Here is a 21,257-nt window from a genome sequence, read left to right as displayed (position 1 = left end):
TTTCCACAAAAAGTTAGAAAAAGTCGAACCTGGTCGAACTCGAACCTCGGCCGGTTCGCGACACCCCTAGATTGTTTGCACGTTTTTGGAAGCCTTCCCGGGGGAAAAAGTTCGTATAGCCAATATGTTGTTCATTATAAAACATACTTTTTACGTGAATTTTTATTCAAATTTCTGTGAGTTCGATATCGACAATAATTCACTGTACGTGGGTCCGTTCTTAACGGGTTTCACTGTAGTTCGTCCAGCAGCGGTTACGGCAAGGTGCGGAGTAGGTGACATGGTAACTGTGTTTGTCACCCTTTGCGAAAATTGAGGCAGAAAATATTTTCAATATTTTCTGCCTGAAGAACAGAAAGTCGACCAGATATTGGCTCAAAAACGACGCAGTTCACTGCGCAAGTGACAAATTATCCGGTACATTCCGGAAAACATGATTTTCATTTGATCTTTCCAGTGATATGCAACGAGCTTTTGAAACATTGACCGACAGGTACTTTAAAGCACCGCTCGCCTGTTTTCGGCCCACAAGTAGTTTGTGCCAAAACAAAATAATATTGCTTTTCAATTAGCGTTATTTCGTGGTTTTCATCTATCCGCATAAAATTAAACACAGAACTATCATGCTCCATGTTGCACATCCGACATTCCTACTCGTCTGGGGCACACCGCACCCCCGTCCAGTGCAGTAAACTTTCCACTTTAGTAAACAAAAGTCTGGCAGGAAGAGAAGGGAGCTCCCCTCTAGCCTTCCGTGTACCACGAACCGCACCGCACCGGTGCGACGCGGGCCCAAATGCGGGCCCATCTGTGCCCTAAAGCGCGAAACACATGTACGACGAAAACCTTCCGATCCGACGTGCGGACTGCCGGAATGACCTTGGGGGGAGAGGGTTTTCGTAGCATCGGAGAGCGTTGAAAACCCTCGCCTCCGACCGTCGCATTGCGCGGTCGGACGTCGGATCGGACGGTTTCGTCGTACATGTGTTTCGCGCTTAACATCAGAAACCGGCATTTTAAAATTAAAAAATGAGACGTTGCTAATATGGGACGCACACTTTAATGCAAAGCTGAAGTGTCTCAAATCGAAAAATGCTTCTTTACAATAATATTGTAATCTCTTCTGGTGAAGGCTCAGCAGCCGTTGCATTCGCCTTCGCGCACGAAACGGTGACTCGCGCTGACCACCTTTATTTGAGCCAACTTGCGCTGATTAGGTCCCAAAACCGAAACTCCCGTATCGCCCCTGCGGCTGCTATTACCCAATCTCCTTGTCGCACTACTTACGCAAAAAGTCGCTTTTAAAATTGCCAGTAAACACTCAAAGAATGACACCGATACAATTATTTTGTAGAATATTACCTTATTTACTAATAACTGTCAATGTGCAATAAAGAACACCAATTTTCTTTTTTCGCATGAAAAAACGATATTTAAACTTTTATTTCTGGCAACAATGTATTTTTGCTGAATCTTTATATTAAATTATTTTAATTTAAAAATTTAATTTAAACAAATAAAAAAAAAGGGATGACAAAATGTTAGGTTAGGTGGCGCAAGCTGCCGCCCGTTACCATTACCTCCTATCCATTCATCCTTTAGAAAAGTTCGGCAAAAATTAGGCTTTGGGCTTTGCCGAATCTTCAAATCGGCAAAAGTTCGGCCTAGAGCACTATATAGCTCCTACGGAGCAGAGTAGCGCAATCCTTTGAACTCCGTGTTTTGCCGATAACATGGCCGACAGAGCGGCTCGGCGCGAGTCACGTGGTACTCAGGGTTCCACGGGTTCCAGGAGGCGGCCCGCCCTATGGGAGAATACATGGAGATCAACACAACACGGCTGATTAAAAAATGAACGGCGAGTTCACACTTTTCAAAACTAGTCTGTCGTGAAGTTAGTAAAGCACTAAACACTTTATCAAAGTTTTAACAATATCGGATACGTGTGCAAATTTTGAGAAGGCAATTTCCAAGGCAATGGCGTTTGAAGCAGACGATTTTTGCTCGCAGCGGAGATGGGCTTTTCGGGTTGGCCGGAGCGGGTCACGTGAATGGTGTGACGTCGCCGTGTCGTCTGCTGCATGATGCCGCTCAGGCAATTTTTAAAAAAAAGTCAGGTCCTTGCGGGGCACAAAACTTAGCGCAAATTATTCTAAAGTGTTCCATTATTATGTCAAAAATGATTGCGATGCCGTACGTTCCCACAACACTGAAGAAACAACGATTTTCTCACGTTCTCCATGCATTTCTGACCGCAGTTGGAACCTCCTGGCGCTGCTGTACACCTTGATGGTGGCGCCATCCGTGTTCGCGCCGCGCAACTCGCTTTTTGCCGGAGCTTGGACAAGTTGCCGTTTCCATTTTCCATGTTCAGTCGGTTCAGTTTCGCTTCTCTTTCGCCGTTATGGGGAGGCCGCGTATAATCCGGACTGCCGAAGAGCAACGCGCTTACGAAGAGCGACGGCGGGAACAGCAACGAGAATGTCAGCGGCGGCGGCGGGCTGCAAACACCACCGATGAAGATCGTGCCCGAAACGCCGAGCGCCTGCGGCAAATGAGACAAGACGACGAACGTCGCGGGGCAGAGAACGCGTCAAAAAGACGCAGGTACCATGCTGCCAAATTGGACAGCTTTAACGGAGCATCCGCTAAATTCAAAAGGGACTTTCTGGACAGACAGTATGTGTGTAGTTGTAGGGTGTGTGGTCGGCTGTGGTTCGAGAACGACTTGACCAAGATCGCCGATGTGCGGGATCCTGCAGAGAGGACTCGTGTGCTGCAAGTGTTGTCGGACTCCTTGCCGGACGCCGGGGACGTCGAAAACTTCCAAGTGTGCGGGACGTGTAAAGACTCTCTGCTCAAAGGTGCCTGCTTCGCTGGTCATCCAGCTTCATAGAGTGGAATGGCTCGTGATTTTTGCTTTTTTGGCATAATGTACAATCAATGCATTAGCAGACCGTTTCAAAGTAAACTTTTAATTTTTTTTAGAAAGGTTGTAATCGCATCTTTATTCCTTGTTGCCATTAGCAGACCATTTCTTGGTCAGGTTAATTTAAAGCTTTTTTTTTTTTTTTAATTTACAAAATTTTGACATGGAGGCTTCTGACAAGAACTTGCGAAATAACTGTTTTGTGGGCCGTCTGACAGGCCAGTTTACTATTTCTTATATATATATATATATATATATATATATATATATATATATATATATATATATTATTTATTATGTCTTAAATGTTTTGTCTCAGGTGTGCAGAATGACTCTGAAGTCCAAGAGAGCGAAACCATACTGCCAGATGATGGACTGGGTGAGTTTTCACTTTTATGTCTCTGGCCCATGTGGCCAGTAGTTTACGAGGTTGGCGTTATTGGTTATTCTTCATCCAGAGCTTTAAGGTTCTGAAAAAAAAAACAAAAAAAACCCTGCAAATCCATAAGCACATTAGTGTCAATGGGATACATTAATAATGGTGGCAGTTCAGTTTATTATTCTTGAAAGACTTCAGATGAAGTGCATTGCTTGCATCTGAGAAACTTAACCTTTTGATTAATATCTGAAAAACTTAACCTTTTGATTAATAAAAAACATTCTTGAGGTGTGATACACAATAATAGCTGAATTTCATAATAGGGGTGGCAGGCAGTGTTAGGAAGTACTTTAAGTACATTGTACTTAAAGTGGTATGGAAATCAAATTTTGGAGCCCATCTCTGCAACGACTTTTTGACTAGTTTTTAATTTACACCAAACCTGAGCGCACTGAACGTAGTAACTTAATTAAACTTTTCTTGTCTCGAACTTCGCTTTATTTGAAAAGTTATAGGCAAATTAAAATGACAAAAACAAGCAAAAAATAACTTCCTTCATGACATCCTTGGTCGTGGCTTGAGCGGCCGTGAACTATACTCAAAGTACATAACCTCCAATTTACTTAGACCTTACTTAAAGAATTCTTTTTAGACATACTTTACCCAACACTGGAAGCAGAGCACTTTTGTGCTCAGAGCTGGACATTAATAGCGCCATAAATCACAGCGGAACACTTTGTGTCCCTAAAGCCTATTGCTATCTCTGTTTGCAGGTTGGGGTGGATCCACTGACGAGAGTGCGACTCCAGCTGAGGCTATCAAGACAGGTTCGTTCCTGCGTGGGCAGTTTTCACACTATGTAGCAGTTCATGTCGGGTGAAAACGTGGCGTGGAAAGGGCTGCCAACATTTGAGGTTCATACGATCAAACAGGCATCACAAGTCAGACACGAACCATATAGGAAGGACTGCTGCACTCTCATCTAGGCCTCTGTTTTTTTGATCTGGCGAACAGGAACAAAAAGTAATTTTGAGAAGTTGCTCGTCCTACAGGAAGCGATCCAGTGCATCGGCGGCTTCGATTTCTGCATTTGCATGGCTCCTTTTTTCTAACACAAATTTTTTTACAATTGGACAACATTCCAATTTGAGAGCATATTAATTTGCACTGAGATGTAAAACTGCTAGTCACTGTTTCTAGAAGGGTGAGAATTCACACAAATTATAAGTCACAATAGCTTAAAGTTTTGAGAGCTGAATGTTTTAATAGGGCTTCTCAAAACACTCAACATTATACTCCGTTTCACGATGACTTGGCAAACTGTGGAGGCTAAGGCCCCGCGACCCAGTAAGAGCGTCGGAGCGAGGCACGTGACCCGATGTTGCGAGAGCATTTGTGTCACCACGCCGAATGCGAGGCGCGAGGCCCGGAGGAACCGGCTGTCGTCTGCCAACCAAGAGTCGTCTGATCCGAAACCGACTGACTTCGGATGAACGTCCACTGCAGCAACATTTCCGTCCGCTAGAATAGCGAGCACTTCGGGAACAATTCATAAACATTAAATGCAGATTATTCCCTGCCGGAGAGAGGGAATCTTTTCCACTCCTTTCTCTGGCGGAGGAGGACATCAGGCACATGGACCGGTGCCTAAATGACTGCCTGAGGGGGCACTTCCGAGAGGTCGTCGGTTCCAGCGAGGATTCGGTGCGCCCGATAGCGGCACATCGCAGCACATTCGAAGGATGTGTACCTAGGTTAAAAAAAAAATGAGTGCTCAAGCGCCATCGTCTGAGATTCGGGAGGGTGGTAATCGAATAATTTGCAATAAAAAAAACTCCGGCGTCTATGTCTTCCCCCCCCCCCCCCCCCTCGCTAGCCCTCTCTGATAGAGGTGGATTATCTGCGGCTGGAGTTGTCCGAGGTGACTAGACAACTTTTGTGAGGGGTTGTCCCTAACGGATCGACGTACCGCTCCGCCTCTCCCACCCATCCTTTCTTCTTCTGACTTTTTTCCCCCTCTGCCTTTTCCCCCTTCCTTAAGAATTGCACTGGGGAATGGGCGTTTGCAGTCCATGGAATAAACTTTGTTGCGAATCGGAAGAATGTGCTCGTCTGTGTTTTATCCTATGTTTTATTCTTTCTGTTATCTAGTTTACTTTACCTACACGCTCATTAGGAATATAACGAAAAGTAACTCCTGCCGTTTTCACGCGATTTACGCAGCCAAAAGTGACGCAGGAGCCCACCATCGTCTATGGGAATGGCTGCAGTTGTTTCACAAAGACTTGGCTTCAATGAAACGCCTCACATCACAACAATTCAAGGCAAAGATCACATCAGTTGTTTGCTGCAGGCCGCGTCGATCCGTTTTCTGCCCTCAGTAAGATGGCGACGGTCGGTTTTTTCGGTGTCGGCTATGGGGTGCCACCTCCACTTTTAGAAGTCTTGATATAACCTCCTTGGGAGGCCACGACCATTGAGTGTTATCACATGGCTTGCTCCGGCGCCCTTATTGAATCGCAGGGGCTCCACAGTTCGCCAAATTATCGAGAAACGGAGTGTAGTACTTGCAGTTCTTCCTTCCAGAGTTTCAAAGAAAGAAGACAGTTTCTTTTTATGCTCAAATGATAAATATTTAGACGAATGCTTGTGTCGCATGGTTTTTCCCATGTTTGCATCTCGTACGGTAGGGTCGCGATAAATCAAACTTTGATATTTTATACTCGTTCAAACAAATTTCGAAATTTTGGTTGTCCCGCTATGTTTTTAATGCATTCATAAGGCGGTTATTTCGAACGGCGTTTTCGTGTAATTCATACTTTCTATTCTCGGGGCACCGTCGAGTGAGCTTTTTTCCAAGCACCGGTGCACTGCAAAGAGGCAACACCTGCGGTGCTTGCTTCCGCGGGTGTTGCCCCTTTGCTTCCAAAACAAAATTCTAAACGTAGGTGACATACGAGCGTGTCACTTCCCAAGTTTTTTTAATTTTCTTCCATACATTTCGGTGTAGCCTAAAACACCCCTCTTCCCCGTTTTGGCTCCATATTTGTCATCTTCAATGACAAAGTTGGAAAAGCGGAGTGCATGACACGTTGAAGCATTTTCACTGCTCTCCACTGCTCTCCACTGCTCTCCACTTGCAGAACCACCGGATTATGTTGAACAGGACGAAAAGCCTGGCAGCCATCTTTCGTCCACGGAGTCTGGTCTGTCGTCGAATTTTACGCCTGCTTTGAGGACAATGAGCATTTCTAGATGTTATTTTTATTAGAAAAAACATCGCTTTCTTTTATTCTCGCAGAGTCTGAACGCTACAGAGAAGATTGGAAACCTGACAGCCAAGTGTCTGCTTTTACGAAAGGTAGGTTGTTGATAACCCTTCTTTTTGTACCTACCATAAAATGCCGCAAAAGCTACCCGCTTTGTTCAAGAGCGCCATTGTTAGCATCTGCCATACTTGGGAATGCTGCAATTTAGACGAGGTGTGATAAAAAAAAAATTACAGGGCAGTTAAGACTGGCTACAGGGAAGACGGGGCACTCTCGCTGTCCTCTGCAGAGGCCGGCCGGGCTTTGGGGAGCGGCAGCACGCGAGAGCTGTGCCAGGAGAGGGCTTCTTTGTGGAGTGGCCTTCCTTGTAACTATCCAACGCGCGGGCCGCGTCGCAACCATTTTAAGAGCCGTTCCACGGAGGGAATTTCTCTGCCATTTTTTCTGTGTTACGGACAGCGCTGGGTTCCTCTCCATGGGACACTTAATGCTTTTGCGTTAAACGTTACGGAACTGATTTTCTAGCGTCAAAAAGAGATGCATGTGCAGCAGTCGAAGGAAGTGACCTTCCTGTTTTGTTATACCAAAGGGCGTCGCTCTCTGAACGTTGAGCTGCGCTACACAAGTTTTTGTGACCACGTGCACGGTCACAATGGTGATTTCACCATAGACAGCAAAGCAGAGCGAGAGCGAACATCAGTTCTACGTCAAACTCGGCAAAAGTATAACGGAGACCTTTGAAATGATTCAGCAGGCTCGGGACAAAAAGCAGCAAATTTTGCTAACTGGCACTCACGCTTCGGGAACGGCCGAACATCACTGGAAGACGAAGAGCGGTAGGACGGCTTTGTTTGACTTCTCTTCGGCGACGTTCTGCCATTCTTGTGGCACGAGTACCACTTAGAACACCTCGCACACCTCTTTGCTTTCTGACATAAGCCTTCTAAATCATTTCAGAGATCTCTGTTTTAGATTTGTTGAGTTGGACATAAAACTGATGTTCGCTCTCACTTTGGTTGGCAGTCTATGGAGAGATCGTCATTGTGCTCAAGCATCTGGTCAAACAAACTTGCGTAGCGCAGTTCTAAATGTTCACATAGCGACGCCTTTTGGCATAATGATGCAGGAAGGTCCCTTTACAACATCAGTCCCGGACCTTTTTGATCCCACTCCATACGTCAAGCACCCGATTTGACCGGACAAGCGCCGACATCTAGATTAACCCAATTTTCTATGAAAGTGGGGTTGGCGCTCCTCCGGTGTTTTACGGTAAGATCATGTCATCTAAATGTTGTCTCATATTAGAGCGTGCTCTTAGGGGCCCGTTTCCGGCTTGAGCGGCGTCGGCATCGCTTTTGGCGTAACCGCGAGGCCATGTGACCCCCCCCCCCCCCCCCCCCCCGAGGTCACGTGACCCACCCAGGTCACGTGACCCCCAGAAGTCACGCGACCCCCTTGAGGCCACGTGACCCCCCTAAGGTCACGTGACCCCCAAAGGTCACGTGACCCCCTTGAGGCCACGTGACCCCCCTAAGGTCACGTGACCCCCTGAAGTCACGTGACCCCCTTGAGGTCACGTGACCTCAAGGAGTAACCTATCCCTCAGTACGCTTCCATCTTCCTCCTCAAGAGCTGCGCTCTAACCGGCGTTACAGGGAATTGTAAACGGCTTTCATTTTTTTCTTTTTTTTTCTTTCCTTCTACCCGCTGAATTGCCAGATTACACGGACATGACGGAGGTCACGTTCCACTTGAATGCAGGTCTGTACTCTATTAACCTGGCAATTTTGACATTCATTCGCCAGCAATACGTTGAATGTGATCTTTTTCTGCAGAGCCGCAGGTTTCCGAAGCGTCCCAACTATACGATGGCACAACGGTGGCCATTAAGATTGGTCTGTTGTCTTAATGGCGTTTTACGGCTAGCTAGCATTCTAAAATTTGGAACCACTTGTGTGTGCAGAGCCGCAAGACGTGACGGAAGTTTGCACCGAGGCAGTTGCCATGGGGACGGGTACGTAAACTTACGATTGTTCCTGCAGCTTAAAGCTTTGTATAACTTACGAAATTCAGAATAAAATCTTTCAATAAGTACTTAAAAAAAAAGATTAAAAGGCAGCAATTGAATGAATCTTAAAATTAGAGACCCCACATTTCGAGGCCTACTCGGTTCTTCGGGGGTGACTACGCCGATGGCCAGGGCCGTACCCTGAAAAACATTTCGGGGGGGGTTTTCGGGGACAACGGCGGCCATTTTGAAAGTGTCTATTGTCTTATTTTCGCCTATGAATCATGTGCATCGGTGGCATATAATGGAGAGTTACAGCAAACCGGAGAACCGGTCCCGGTTTGGTACCCGGTAGCCGACCGGTGCCACTGCGCGTGCGCAGAGGTAGAGATTAAAATCGGCTGGCTGCCAGTGCACCGACCAGGGCCGTGCCCAGAAAAAAAATTTCGGGGGGAGTCAGAACCCCCTAACCCCCCCCCCCCTGGTTACCGCCCTGCCGATGGCTGTCGAGGAGCAGTAACTTTCTATCTTTCGACGACGTGACAAAGCCCGTCGACAGAGATTGTTGGCCAAGCGCCGAGGCATCCATTTATGTTTCCTGGCATCGTTTGATAGTACCGGGATTCTACGAAAATTCTATGCTAAGGGTTGGTCTCTGCGTCGACGACGCCGGTGTCGTCGAAGGAAATCCGGTGGTCTTCGGCGTTGCGGCGCTCGGCTACTTTGCTGCGCTCGTGGTCAAACTTGCGCACGTCATTTTTGGGTTGGCAGAGTCCTTCGTCCAAGTCCTTCGTCTCGCCGACGTAGGTGGCACGGCGATCCAGGCGAGAAATTGTGCAAAAAACTTCTGCTCCGCTGTCCTCGTGTAACGCAGCAGAGGCAGCTGGTTGCACTATTCCTCCACGGGGTGTGGTGCCGTCGGTGCCGAAAAGCGCTGCGATTGCAAACCGAAACCTAAAAACCCGCTGAAGTTGTGCGGTTTTTTAGAAAGCCGTAAAATGCTGCACGTGCCTTGTATCGTTCTGCAATTTATTGATTTTTGTGTTTTTCGATGATGCTCAAAAATTTTATAATTGAAACAATGCCCTTAAACACAATATTAAAAAAGTTAATTACGCAAAAATAATGAACAACTTAATTATTCCAGATTTTATTAATTTTCCTAAATGGGCCCCTGGCCCAGGACCAAAACGACACAAGCCTGTTTTTGTCGCGACGCAGTTTTCGCAATATTGAATTTGTCCACTTTTCGTGAAACACCCTGTATATCAGTAACCATGCTCTATAAATTGCGAGCCTTTTTAGGGCGCTTTCGGTGTGCCTTTTGCTGAACGAAAAGGGCCGTACGAAGCTTACTTAGCATGGGGAGCGACGCGACCGTTCTTAGGCCTATCCACTTTCACGATTTCTGTCCAAAAGCGGACTACAGATGACGGCGTGTTAGTAATGCTGCGATGGGCGAAGCATGTCCAGGGCTGGGCAATTACTTGACCCCAGCTTCGTTAGGTGTGCACGCCGCTCAGTTGCACGGTCGACCACTTCCGCAGCTATGCACTCGCAGCCATTAGAGAGCGGCTTGGCTTGGCTTGACTTGACTTGCCTTGCCTTCGCCCTGGCCGCTTGGCGGCAAAAAGAAAATTGGCTTGTTGGACACAGTTCGAGACTCGCGGAGCCGAAAATTGGAGGTGCGCTCATTACGCGAGGAGAAATAAAAGTCGAAATGTTGAAGCCCGTTGTGGGGGGTGCAAGTTCATCATGCGAGTGCATTCATTATGCAAGTATATACGGTAGTTAGTTGGGGTAGCTCAAAGAATGGCTGGAGTACCCATTTAATGGCACCATAATTTCCAGTGCGTAACTTTTTATTAACTGTAGCCTCTTGCCATCTTCTCTTCCAGGGTTGGATGGTTCCAGCGACAATAGTGCGATGGCAGCTGTTACTATCAAGACGGGTGTGTTGCCACATGACCGGTTTACGTACAATGTATAGTTGCTCATTTCGAGTTAAAACTGTGCATGAAAAGTACTGGCAACATTCGAAGTTTCTACGATGAAACGGAATTGTCCTAAACGTTTGCAGTGGGATTGTCCTAGACGTTTGCAGTCGTACAGCTCTTTCTCTTAACCAGATCGTTGTTACAATCCAATAATATAACTTCAGGAGCCAGAATAATTTACAAAAAATGGAAAACTGCGAGTTTCATTTTAAGAAATGTGCCACAGAAAGCCACATTTTAAAAAGTTACGGCATGAAAAATATTTTTAAAATTTTGCCAAGTCACGGTTAGCAACAATTATGCTAGTTTGACACCTAATTTCTAATCTGCTTCCGAAAACGCTAGGCCTTAATAATGTAGCACTGTCTTCCTTTGTAGAGATTTTGAAGCAAGATGAGGTAGAATATTTAATGCCTTAATTCTGTATAATTTATGTGGTCTATATGTCTCCACTTCATTTTTACAATTGCTAATTGGTGTTATTATTCCACCATTTATCCTTTTGTGCACAGCACAAAAACAAAAACCTGTAATTCAAGAGGGCTGACTGCTCCAAAGATTGTTGTAACCCCCAGATCTTGAGAAGGTAGAAAATTTGCAGGGGAGATTTAACATCAGAGGTAGGTGAATTGTGCAAACTTGCAGCGCTCTAGGACAATTTTACATACCTGCATAAGATGATGTGTCATTCTTCAATAAGAAATCTATGATATGCAAATGAGGCTATTAAGCACCATTTTGACTGCTTGAATATAAGGTCTGGGCTGTGCGACTTCAGGCTATCTAGTTTTTATATCTCAAATATCAATATTTCAGGAAGAGTTACGATCTAAGGTCATTAAAACAGGCCTGGTTACAACAGACATTTTCATATATAACACCGATTTGTGAAGTTCGGTTGGTAATGGTTTTCCTTCCTCTACATGCCATTGACTCGACTTCATATCTGCATACAACATACTCCTTTTACAACAGTCCGAAACCTCGGTAAAAATCAAGGTCTCTTTAACGAGCTTAGACTGTTTTACTGTACCTCAAAATATGAGATGCACACCTGTCCTATGTCAATTTATGAAAACATAGTTTTCTCCTTAATGAGGACTCTAACTAAAAACTAAATTAAGTGGATAGCCCAATTCCCCAGTAAATTTAATTCAGAAACATCATTATTGTGGTATCAGAATACTTTTACCTTCAACCAAAAGATTCTTTCGTATAAAATTTGCAGCACAAAGTGGAACTGAGAAAAATGCATTCGAACATTGAACTTCTTTACTTTGTTATGCCTTGCAATCTGTCGAAAATATTTTATATCAACATAGCTATTTGGTGGATGGTTATTAAATTTATTGTCAGGATGTTTAATTAGTTTCTAAAACAAAAAGACCTTGTATAAAAAAAATAAAAAAGTAATATTTAGAGCCAGAATCTTACGAGCAGGGTTAATTGCCCTCTTCGTTGACACATTTCACGGTATTCCTTATTGTTAGAAAACTTGTTAGCCCAGGTGTCTTCTAGATTTATTTAATTTCATCATAACCTAAAGTGTCCCTTGGTGCCTTTTTTGAAATTCTTGTTAGTAAAGCATGTCCAGGGCCGGTTTTCTCGAAGCGATGGTAAACCCATTTTGGTAAACCACGGTGCCTAGTAAGGGAAAAGTACCTAGTTACTGTAATAAACGGCTGGATATAGAACAACAATAATTATTTTTGATTGGGCAATAAGATGCGCCCTCTATCAGTGAAACAAGTCAGTCATTTTGTTTATCCTCTTTTCCCGCTGGTTGTCATCGATCTAGTATGGTATTTTAAGTCAAAATATAGTAATGTTGTACTTGAAGACCAATTTATTTGCTTCCGATGGTACGAAGAAATTTCAGCTACTATGCTAGAGTTTGTCGACGAATATTCGAAAATGTAAGAAACATTTCCTTCAATATGTTTCGCCATAAACAACGCATAACTTTCCCGTGTTTCTTCCAGTCTGGCAACGCCGGTGCTATAATCTCGTTTTCGTTCCTTGCGACGCACGTTTCTATGATTCCTGCTGATCTCAACTGTTTGCCCTCTCTTCCGTTTGCCCAACCGATTCATCGGTGACGAGAAGCTAAGCTTCTCGTCACCGTTGAATTGCTGGCCACCGGGAATATGTAGAAACCTCAATTCTGTCGGCATACTGTCGACGCACTGTGAACAAAAAAAAAAAACAGTACAATGTCTCAGTTGTTCACCCGGAACGAAGACTTTATTGAGGATAACCCCCTTTCTCCGCAAAGTAATCGCTGCTCACGAGTTGGCGTACATAGTGTAACAAATAAAACGTCCGAGTATAAATATGTATCAACACTCGTTCGCAAAACATTTTTTTTACTCACCATAAAAACACTTGCAAGGCTTATGTACCGTCATATGTCTTGGATCCCGGACTGCTGAAGAGTGATGCGTTCGCGGAATGCTGCCGTGGGTTAGTTTAGTAGTCCCTCTGAACTATCGCTTTGCTTGACATGCTAATAGGTTGATGGTGAGTCATTAATATAACAGCCAGATCGAAATTAATTTTCAGCAGAACCAAGCAGAACTATTGGCCCTCATTAAGCAACGCCGCGGCCATTTTGCTTCTAGGTACTGCTCCTCCCTCGGCGCCCCTGCTCTGCCTGTCACGTGACCTGGAATTCCCCCTTCTAGGGACAATAGTTAACTTTAAACCACGGTTCGCGTTCGAGAAAACGGGCCCAGGGCATCTCTATTGTAACTGTTAAGCCTAGGCATGTAGCGCCTTCCTTCGTATTTTGGCATAAGCAAAACATCTCAAGCTAAGCTTCCTTTTAGGATTGTAATAGGATTGTTTTCATGGTGATTTAGCATAAGCTAATGTGTCGCTGTGCCGTCCCTGCATTTGCAGAGCCACCAGAATATGTTGAACAGGACGAAGAGCTGCCTAGCAGCCGTCTTGTATCTGTTAAATCAGGTCAGTCCTAAAATTAGAGCTTCTTTTTTTTATTTTTAGACAGGGCCTTACAAAACATTATCTTTTATTTAAAAGTACCTCACCTCCTTCTTCACCCACAGAGACAGAATGTTACGAGGAAGTTCGAAAACCTAGTAACCCTGTGCCAGCTCTTACAGAAGGTATAGGTTTCCGATAACATTTATTTTTGTAATTGGGAACATGTAACCAGAACGTCATGTCTCTCGTCATATTGTTTTCCCCACCAGGCGAACCACCAGATTACACGGATGTGACAAAGGTTACGTTCCACACGAATCCAGGTCTGTGCTTCATTAAATGGCAATTTTGACATTCGATCGCTGGCAACAGTTTGAATTCAACGTCGTCCTTCGCAGAGCCGCAGGTTTTCAAAGGGGCCCAACAACGTGGCAACGCAGCGGTGGCCGCTGAGATTGGTTTGTTGTCTCGTCATTTCACAGCTAGGTGCCATTCTGAATGTTGGAACCGTCTCTGTCTGCAGAGCCTGAGGATCCGACGGAAGTGAACAATCGGGCAGTTCCCGCGGAGACGGGTATGTAGTTACGCTTAATTTTATTTTATTTTTCCCAGTTTAGGCTTTTTTTTATGGCTGTGAGATGCAGCCATCACACTTACTGTGGTAAAGGAACTGCTCGTGTACGCTACTTTATGCCAGCTTGGATCGCAGCAAAGACCACAATTAAACTCTCAACTCAATTGCTTTTGAGGCGTAAAGGCTCTGTTCCTATGGTCGCTGGCCGGATGAGTTTCGGTCGGCGGAAGGCATTGGGTGCTTGCTGGAGACGTCCTGTCGCTCTCATCCCTTTCGACGACATTTGGCGACTTCTAAAAAACTGTCACGCTTGCCAGCTTTTTTTTTTTTAGGGGAATCTGATCATTCATGGTGCTTCGCGGTCTAAAATCGAGCCGTGAAAGTAGGTTAAAAAAGTGTGCAACGAAAATTGCCAAAAGCTCCCTGTGCGACGCGTCGCTGTTGTGAACGTCTGGTTTCTACCAAGGTCGCCTGATCCTGGGAAAGTGGCGCCGTACGGTCGCTATTTTCGTTTGGGCAGTGAGCAGTTTCTCCTTGACCTACCCGATCTTGGCGAGCTGACCCGAATTCCCGGCAACGGGTTGCTTTATAAAGGCACTTGGCGTATACCAAAATTATGTTATACAAGCACCGGCAAAGCGAAAGCAAGTCCCTGCCCCGCCGTCATGTGGGGCTTCGGTGCTTGGCGGTATTGACAAACAATTTTCTGTCTTAGAATATGGAAGAACGACTTCTTTGTAAGAAATCGGGGGAGATAAGCACGATTGATTGGTTGACTGCATGCACGGTGCCAGAGTCGCTTACAGTAAACTCTCACTTGAGCAAACTTCAAGGGATCCAAGGAAATAGTCCCTTCACTAAACTTAATATAGTCACTAGAATATGGAACAGCATAGGGCACAGCATACAAGTCAAAAGTGTGAAATGCAATTTATGGAGTTGTGTACATCGATATATACAAAGTGCGTAACAGTTATGTTGCTGCCTTTTTCACATTGAAAAAAAAAAAAAAAAAAATTTAATTTTAATTTGCACCAGCACTCTTCAGGTGCATGAAGTAACAAAGCTGTCCAGAGAGTGACGAAGCCATACTGCAACAGCATCGTCCACTGGTTCGAAATATCCTGTACAAAGTCGTTTCCTGTTGGGATTGATAGCTGTTTCTCCTTCAAGCTTTGTCTTTTGGTTCACTATCGTTGACAATGGAATCACATAGTTCTTCGCAACGTCCACTTGCCTTTGACCGTTGTCCAGACGCTGAAGGATTTTGGGCTTGTCTGATAGAGACAACCGCTTCCGTTGCGTTGTACTCATTACGAAAGTGGGCGCACAAACTGCCATCCTGCCGTTGATACCTTAAAGTAAGATGGCCGAACGGAACCGATGACAAAGAAAAATCCCACACCATGTGGTTCGTTTTCGTCTAGCACACCGCCACTTTGCCTTGGCGGCTCTGTAAACGTTAGCAGTGATACGCCGCTGCTGCAGAGGTGGCGGCACCGGGCATTGGCAGAAGCCAGCTGAGCCAGCGCTGCAGAGCACTGAACTTGGTTGAACTGATTGCAAAAATAATCCTGGGTCCACCGATGAAGTTCATTGAACTGAAATACTCGCTATTCCGAAATTCTTTTTTCGTTTACCTGAACCATTTTTGCATAGAACGCGTAGGACAACCGCCGGGGATTTTTTCAAAGCCTGATATTCTGAAATATTCGTTCAACCACAGTTCCCTCGAGTGAGTGTTTACTGTATACTGGCTAGGAACGCTTCCAGTAGTACGATGCTGCGTATCTATCTTGGCGCGAGTGGTTCGGATTGACCTTTTCGAAGCTTCGAAAATTTGGAAGGACCGAAATGGCAATTGCCATGTCATCAAAAACCTATCAGCCAGTCACCTCGCATGGTTTTGGTCGTTTCTATGTTAGTATTCCTCTGACTTTGGCTAGCAGGTGGGGAAGGCAATGGCGCTACCTTCCCAGCATCCAGTGGCTTTGGCTTCTACCCGCCATGTGGGTATGGGGGGAAACGGTCCTCACATTAAAACATTGCGTTTTCTGAAAACTCTTCATATATTATGTTCCTGAGCTCTTTGCGGTCGTAAAAAAAGTTGTATAAATTAGCTAATGAACGGAGCTAATAGTGAAACTAATGAAAACAAGCAAACTGTCCAGCTGATGCTACTACACACGCGTCACGTGTGACGTCCCTGGAAGAAATGTCCCGGAATGCAACATGCGGTTACGCCGACAGCGACGCCGCTCAACCCGGAAAGAGCACCAAAGAGCTATGCTCTAAAACTTGAAGCTTCTTCTTAAGATAAACATAATAAATAGATCAGGGCGTGTGTGGTACCATATGCGAGTGGCAGCATCAATAGGATGCTTTGCCTGTTATTTTCCTCAAAATAGGTTTTTCTTCTTGCATTTTTTTTTTCCCAAAAACCTTTGCTTGCCAAGTTTGAGTATGAAAAATGCACCACATCAAGACACTTTTGTGTAAAGATTAATTGCATTTTGTTCATTGGCTTTTTCGCACCGTCAAACGCCTTTATGACAAAGTCTTCGCGACTGACACAATTTTTCCTAGTGAAGCTAACTTGGTTGTAGTTAGCACGAAAAATGAAATCACGTGAAACCGAATTAGGGTCATCGCATACTGACGTATCTGCACTACATTTAAGGTGTTTTAGGAAACAGTATGGTGCCAAATGGTATTGATAGCGGTATCAGAAACGAGGATTTGTATGTCGACAATTGACTTATCGAGAGGGAAACGGTGGCAGAATCTGCTAGTGCGTTTCACCTCGGAACACATGGAGCGAAAGCTCGTGCCGCAGAATCCAGGCGCCTTGGGCTCGACCAGCACCTATTTTTCTGTCTCTAAATGAAATTTGTATTGGCATGTGTTTGTGAACTCACCGCTGCGTGACGCAATTTGAAGACGCCAGGTTAGCAGTCAAACCACCAGTACCCAGACTGGAAACGTTTGTCATCTACAGCCGAGATACCAGGTGCTGCTTGCTGCAGACGAATTTCCCGCTGTCCAAACTTCCACACAACAAACTTACCGTATCCACTCATAATAAACGCACCAGTGTAATGATCCCTAAGTTGGTTATCAAAATTTCGATTTTTTTCCCCACGCGTATTGAACGCACCCCCAACTCAGTCATCAATATTTTGACCCCCCCCCCCCCCCCCCCCCGTGCGAAATGAACGCACTTCTTTATCCTGGTGCAGCAAGGTTGCAAATACATGGGCAGCATGGGCGAACAAGCGCCTTGCGGGAGGCAGTAAAAAAGGATGGATCCCACGAAAACAAAAAAAGAAAAATGCTTAAAAAATATGGAGAGGAGCATTTTTTTTGCGCAGTGCAGTTTTGTTGCGGGGTTGCACGAAGAGATAAGAAAGAGAAACGGAGAAGTCCTCGTGTAATCAACTAACATCTTGTTTACAAATGAAAACACATTTTGACTCGTAACATCTTGTTTACAAATGAAAACACATTTTGACTCGATTTGAAAGGAATGGAAGAGAAGAGAAAAATTAAACTAATTGCAGAGCGCGTGACGGCTGCGGGAAGCAAAAGAAAGTTTCCGCAAGAGTTTCCCATTTCCATCATTTTGCGACGGCACTGGCGACATCTTCATCTTCGTGTTGATTCATGATGCAGGGATGGTCCGTTGCGCCAGCTACACGTGCGAACTCAAGCTGAAGGTTGTTGAGCATGCCATTGAACATGGCAACTGCGCGGCCGCAAGACATTTTGGCATCGACGAGGTGCGCGTCCGGTATTGGAAACAGCAACGTGAAAAGTTGCAAGCCGCAAAGAAGACGCGTCGTTCTTTCCGAGGACCGAAGCAGGGAAAGTTTCCTCGCGTTGAGGAGGAAGTGCTCGAATATGTGACGAACTTTCGGAAGAAGGGTTGTGCTGTATCACATGAGCTGATTCAGAATCACGCACGGACCATTGCAAGAAGACATGGCATCTCAGCGCAGGATTTCAAGGCCAGTATTGGCTGGGCAACACGCTTTATGCGACGGAACGGACTCTGTCTCTGAAGACGTATGACACTGTGCCAACGGCTCCCTTTAAGCTACGAGGACAAGATCGCTGATTTTCACCGTTACCTTATAAGGATGCGCCAAGAAAAAAATCTTCATCGTGTCCCAGATTGGAAATGCCGATCAGACCAGAAGGGTGCACGGAGAGTTCACATCAGGACAACACAAACTGAAAAGCAAAGGTGCACTGTGGTGCTGGCAGTGACGGTGGATGGCTGTAAGCTGCCACCATACATGATCTTCAAAAGGAAAACACCTGCCAAGGGCAAGTTTCCAGATGTCATTCACATTCGTGTACAAGAGAAGGGGTGGATTTCAGCGGACCTGAGGGTGGACTGGATTACGACAGTGTGGGGTTTCCAGCCAAATGCCTTTCTTCCATCGCTTCTCGTGCTGGAGAGTATTCTTGGGCATCCCCTGGACAGTGTTCACCTCAAGTTGAAGGAGCTATGCACCGACATTGCCGTCGTTCCGGGTGGCCTGACTTCAGTGCTGCAGACTTTCAATGTTTCGCTCAACAAGCCATTTAAGGACAATGTGAGGAGGCTCTACGCTAGGTGGATGGAAGCCGGCAACTTTGCGCTTACACCCAAGGGCAAAATCAAAAGACCATCAATCGAAATGCCTTGCGAGTGGGTCTTGGAGGCATGGAACATGATTCCTGGGGACATCATCGTCGAGAGTTTTAAGGAGACCGGGATTTCCAAAAGGCTTGACGGTTCTGAGGACCACCTTCTTTGGGACCACGAAGACAAAGATGCGGCTAGTGACATCGCTGAGCTTTTCGACTAGGAGTGAAGTGAAAGTAAAAAACAATAAATTGACAGCGTCAATTGTGGCCGAGAGCGTACCTGTCTTTTTATCATAAAGGTGAGTCTTAAGATGCAGTTTTTTGGTTGTTAATGTGTTTCCCATTTCAGCGTTAAGATAATTGTTTGAGGTTTAACCTCGCATAATGAACACACACCCCAAATTTGCATTGATTTTTCGGGGAAGAAAGGTGCGTTCATTATGCGAGTAAATAGAGTAACTGACTTTTCAAAATATGAATCGTAGCAATCGCTAAACCACCGACATCGACCCCTCAATCACGCAGCAAAGGCATTCGCCAACAGTGTAAGTGTGGCCTCTGCTAAATTAAGTGGCGGCAAGCGCCGCTACGTGTCATTTGGAAGAGGCTCTCGAAGCAGCTGCGCTGATCTCAATTGCATATATAGTCACTGATAACTTAGAATTCCGAGTTGTCCATCCAACTCGGTTCTTGCAAAACCACCGATGTTCCTGACCTGGAGTAGCCAGTATGAAGAAATGAGGTAATTTGATTATCATGCAGAGCTGGTGGAAAACAAAACCTGCTATTCATTTCATCTGCACTTCTGTCGCTCGTCCTTTTAATATTTGTTAGTTTGTAGCTCTAAACTCCACCACCGACGTACGGCCTCGGTTTTCTTCAGGAAAGATAATCCTGCCGCTTCATAAACGGCGAGGGGGGAGAAAACGACCAAGGCAGTCAAAGGTGAAGAGGGCATGGAAGGGGATGAACTGAGCAAAAATTGAGAACGCGAAGTGGTGTACTATGCTCCGCCGATTTGTTGAGCTACCTAATCCAAAGGATTCATCTGAATGCGAATGGCTTCCGGATTCCGAAATGCTATCTCGTTCCTCTAGATTCACTATAGTTAATTAAAAAAAAGTGACATTTTGTTTGCTGCCAAAACCAATACATCCTTCTCCAGTTTTTTCCCCAGTTTTCCCCTCCATCCAAACGTGACGTCACCAGAGGGCAGCGAGGTGCGCGGCCGGCTAAGGCCGGCAGTCGGGTACGCTTGATCGTCATCATCATCATCATCGTAAATAATAATAAAAAAAAAATTATTTTCCATCAAGTACAAGTACATGATGGAAGGGGACTGAGCAAAAAAAGCTACATTTGTGCAGCTTGCAGAGTCCTGAGCCCCCTCCCCAATTGGCAACAGCAGCAAATCACAAAAGAAATGCGTCGTGCATTTCTTTTTGGCTTTTTCAACACAGCTCTAGGTGCCCGTTTCCGGCTTGAGTGGCGTCACCGTCGGCGTAACCGCGCGGTGCATGATGGGTAAATTTCCTCGCTAAATCTAGCGGAAAATTTTCCCCGCTAAATTTAGCAGAAATATTTCCCTGCTAAATCTAGCGGAAAATTTTCCTCACTAAATGTAGCGGAAAATTTTTCCCGCTAAATTTAGCGGAAATTTTCCCGCTAAATTTAGCGGAAATTTTCCCGCTAAATGTAGCGGAAAAAATTCCTCGCTAACTTTAGCGGAAAAATTTTCCCGCTAAATTTGCGGGTAAATTTCCCCGCTAAATCTAGCGGAAAATTTTCCGCGCTAAATCTAGCGGAACATTTTCCCCGCTAAATTTAGCGGAAAAATTTCCCCTAAATGGGGGGTAATAGGTGAAAAAAGTACCGAGCTTCAAGCAGCTTTTTTTGTCGATTACATTTCGGTATAGACTAACAAAGAACCGAGACGACCAAGACGCGCAGCACTAGCTGGAGATTTTTATTGTTGCAACTCGCACCAGTTACGAAAATCTGGACGACCCGCGCATTTAGAATGTTCCAGGCAAAAATATGGATAGAAATCAGGCTGGAAAGCATCACAAGTTGTCACAGGCACTTATTTAGCCAGTCTGCCTGTGAACGTCGATTTCGTCACTATTCTTGCCGTGGACTAGCGCCGTAATCACAAACTCACTAAACGCTTGTGCTTGATTGACAGACACTGCATTCGGTGCAGAACGTACTTTTCTTCCTGCTCTGGACAGTGACAATAAATTTGAGGGATGTATTTTCGCCCACAAAATTGTATTTAATTACAATTGTATTTGAAATACCCACGTTTTAATACTCACGTCAAATACTTTACCCAATTTGCAATTAAATACAAATGCAAAATACACAGTATTTGAAATACATATTTAAAATACTTGTATTTGAAATACTGCCCATCCCTGGTCTTGATGTTATGGCATATTCTTTCGCATATAAAGGCCAGTACGTGTTGGGGGTAGCCAGTATTCTGAAGTCTGAATACTTGTGTATCGAAGCTTCGTG

At 45.1% G+C, this 21,257-nt stretch overlaps 1 protein-coding gene across 1 annotated transcript; it reads left to right on the top strand.

Annotated features, from left to right (window-relative positions):
- The first annotated feature begins 2,367 nt into the window (after positions 1-2,367).
- Positions 2,368-8,486, top strand: LOC120844410. The gene is made up of 5 exons (XM_042289140.1): positions 2,368-2,864; positions 3,249-3,308; positions 6,452-6,514; positions 6,610-6,669; positions 8,413-8,486. Exons 1-5 carry the CDS (start codon positions 2,405-2,407, stop codon positions 8,484-8,486), a joined length of 717 nt encoding a protein of 238 aa, XP_042145074.1. The 5' UTR covers positions 2,368-2,404.
- The last annotated feature ends 12,771 nt before the right edge of the window (positions 8,487-21,257 follow it).

Source organism: Ixodes scapularis, unplaced genomic scaffold (assembly GCF_016920785.2).
Source record: "Ixodes scapularis isolate PalLabHiFi unplaced genomic scaffold, ASM1692078v2 PGA_scaffold11__112_contigs__length_91849675, whole genome shotgun sequence".
In the NCBI taxonomy this organism is placed as follows: domain Eukaryota; kingdom Metazoa; phylum Arthropoda; class Arachnida; order Ixodida; family Ixodidae; genus Ixodes; species Ixodes scapularis.
The sequence above is the reverse complement of the archived record's forward strand: the minus strand, read 5'-3'. Positions and strand labels throughout refer to the sequence as shown.

Excerpts from the sequence above, each read along its gene's own strand:
- LOC120844410 (XM_042289140.1), top strand. The coding sequence starts at position 2,405 with ATGGGGAGGCCGCGTATAATCCGGACTGCCGAAGAGCAACGCGCTTAC. Across the intron at positions 3,309-6,451 it reads ACTGCCAGATGATGGACTGG|AACCACCGGATTATGTTGAA; the intron begins GTGAGTTTTCAC and ends CTCCACTTGCAG. Across the intron at positions 6,670-8,412 it reads AGTGTCTGCTTTTACGAAAG|AGCCGCAGGTTTCCGAAGCG; the intron begins GTAGGTTGTTGA and ends CTTTTTCTGCAG.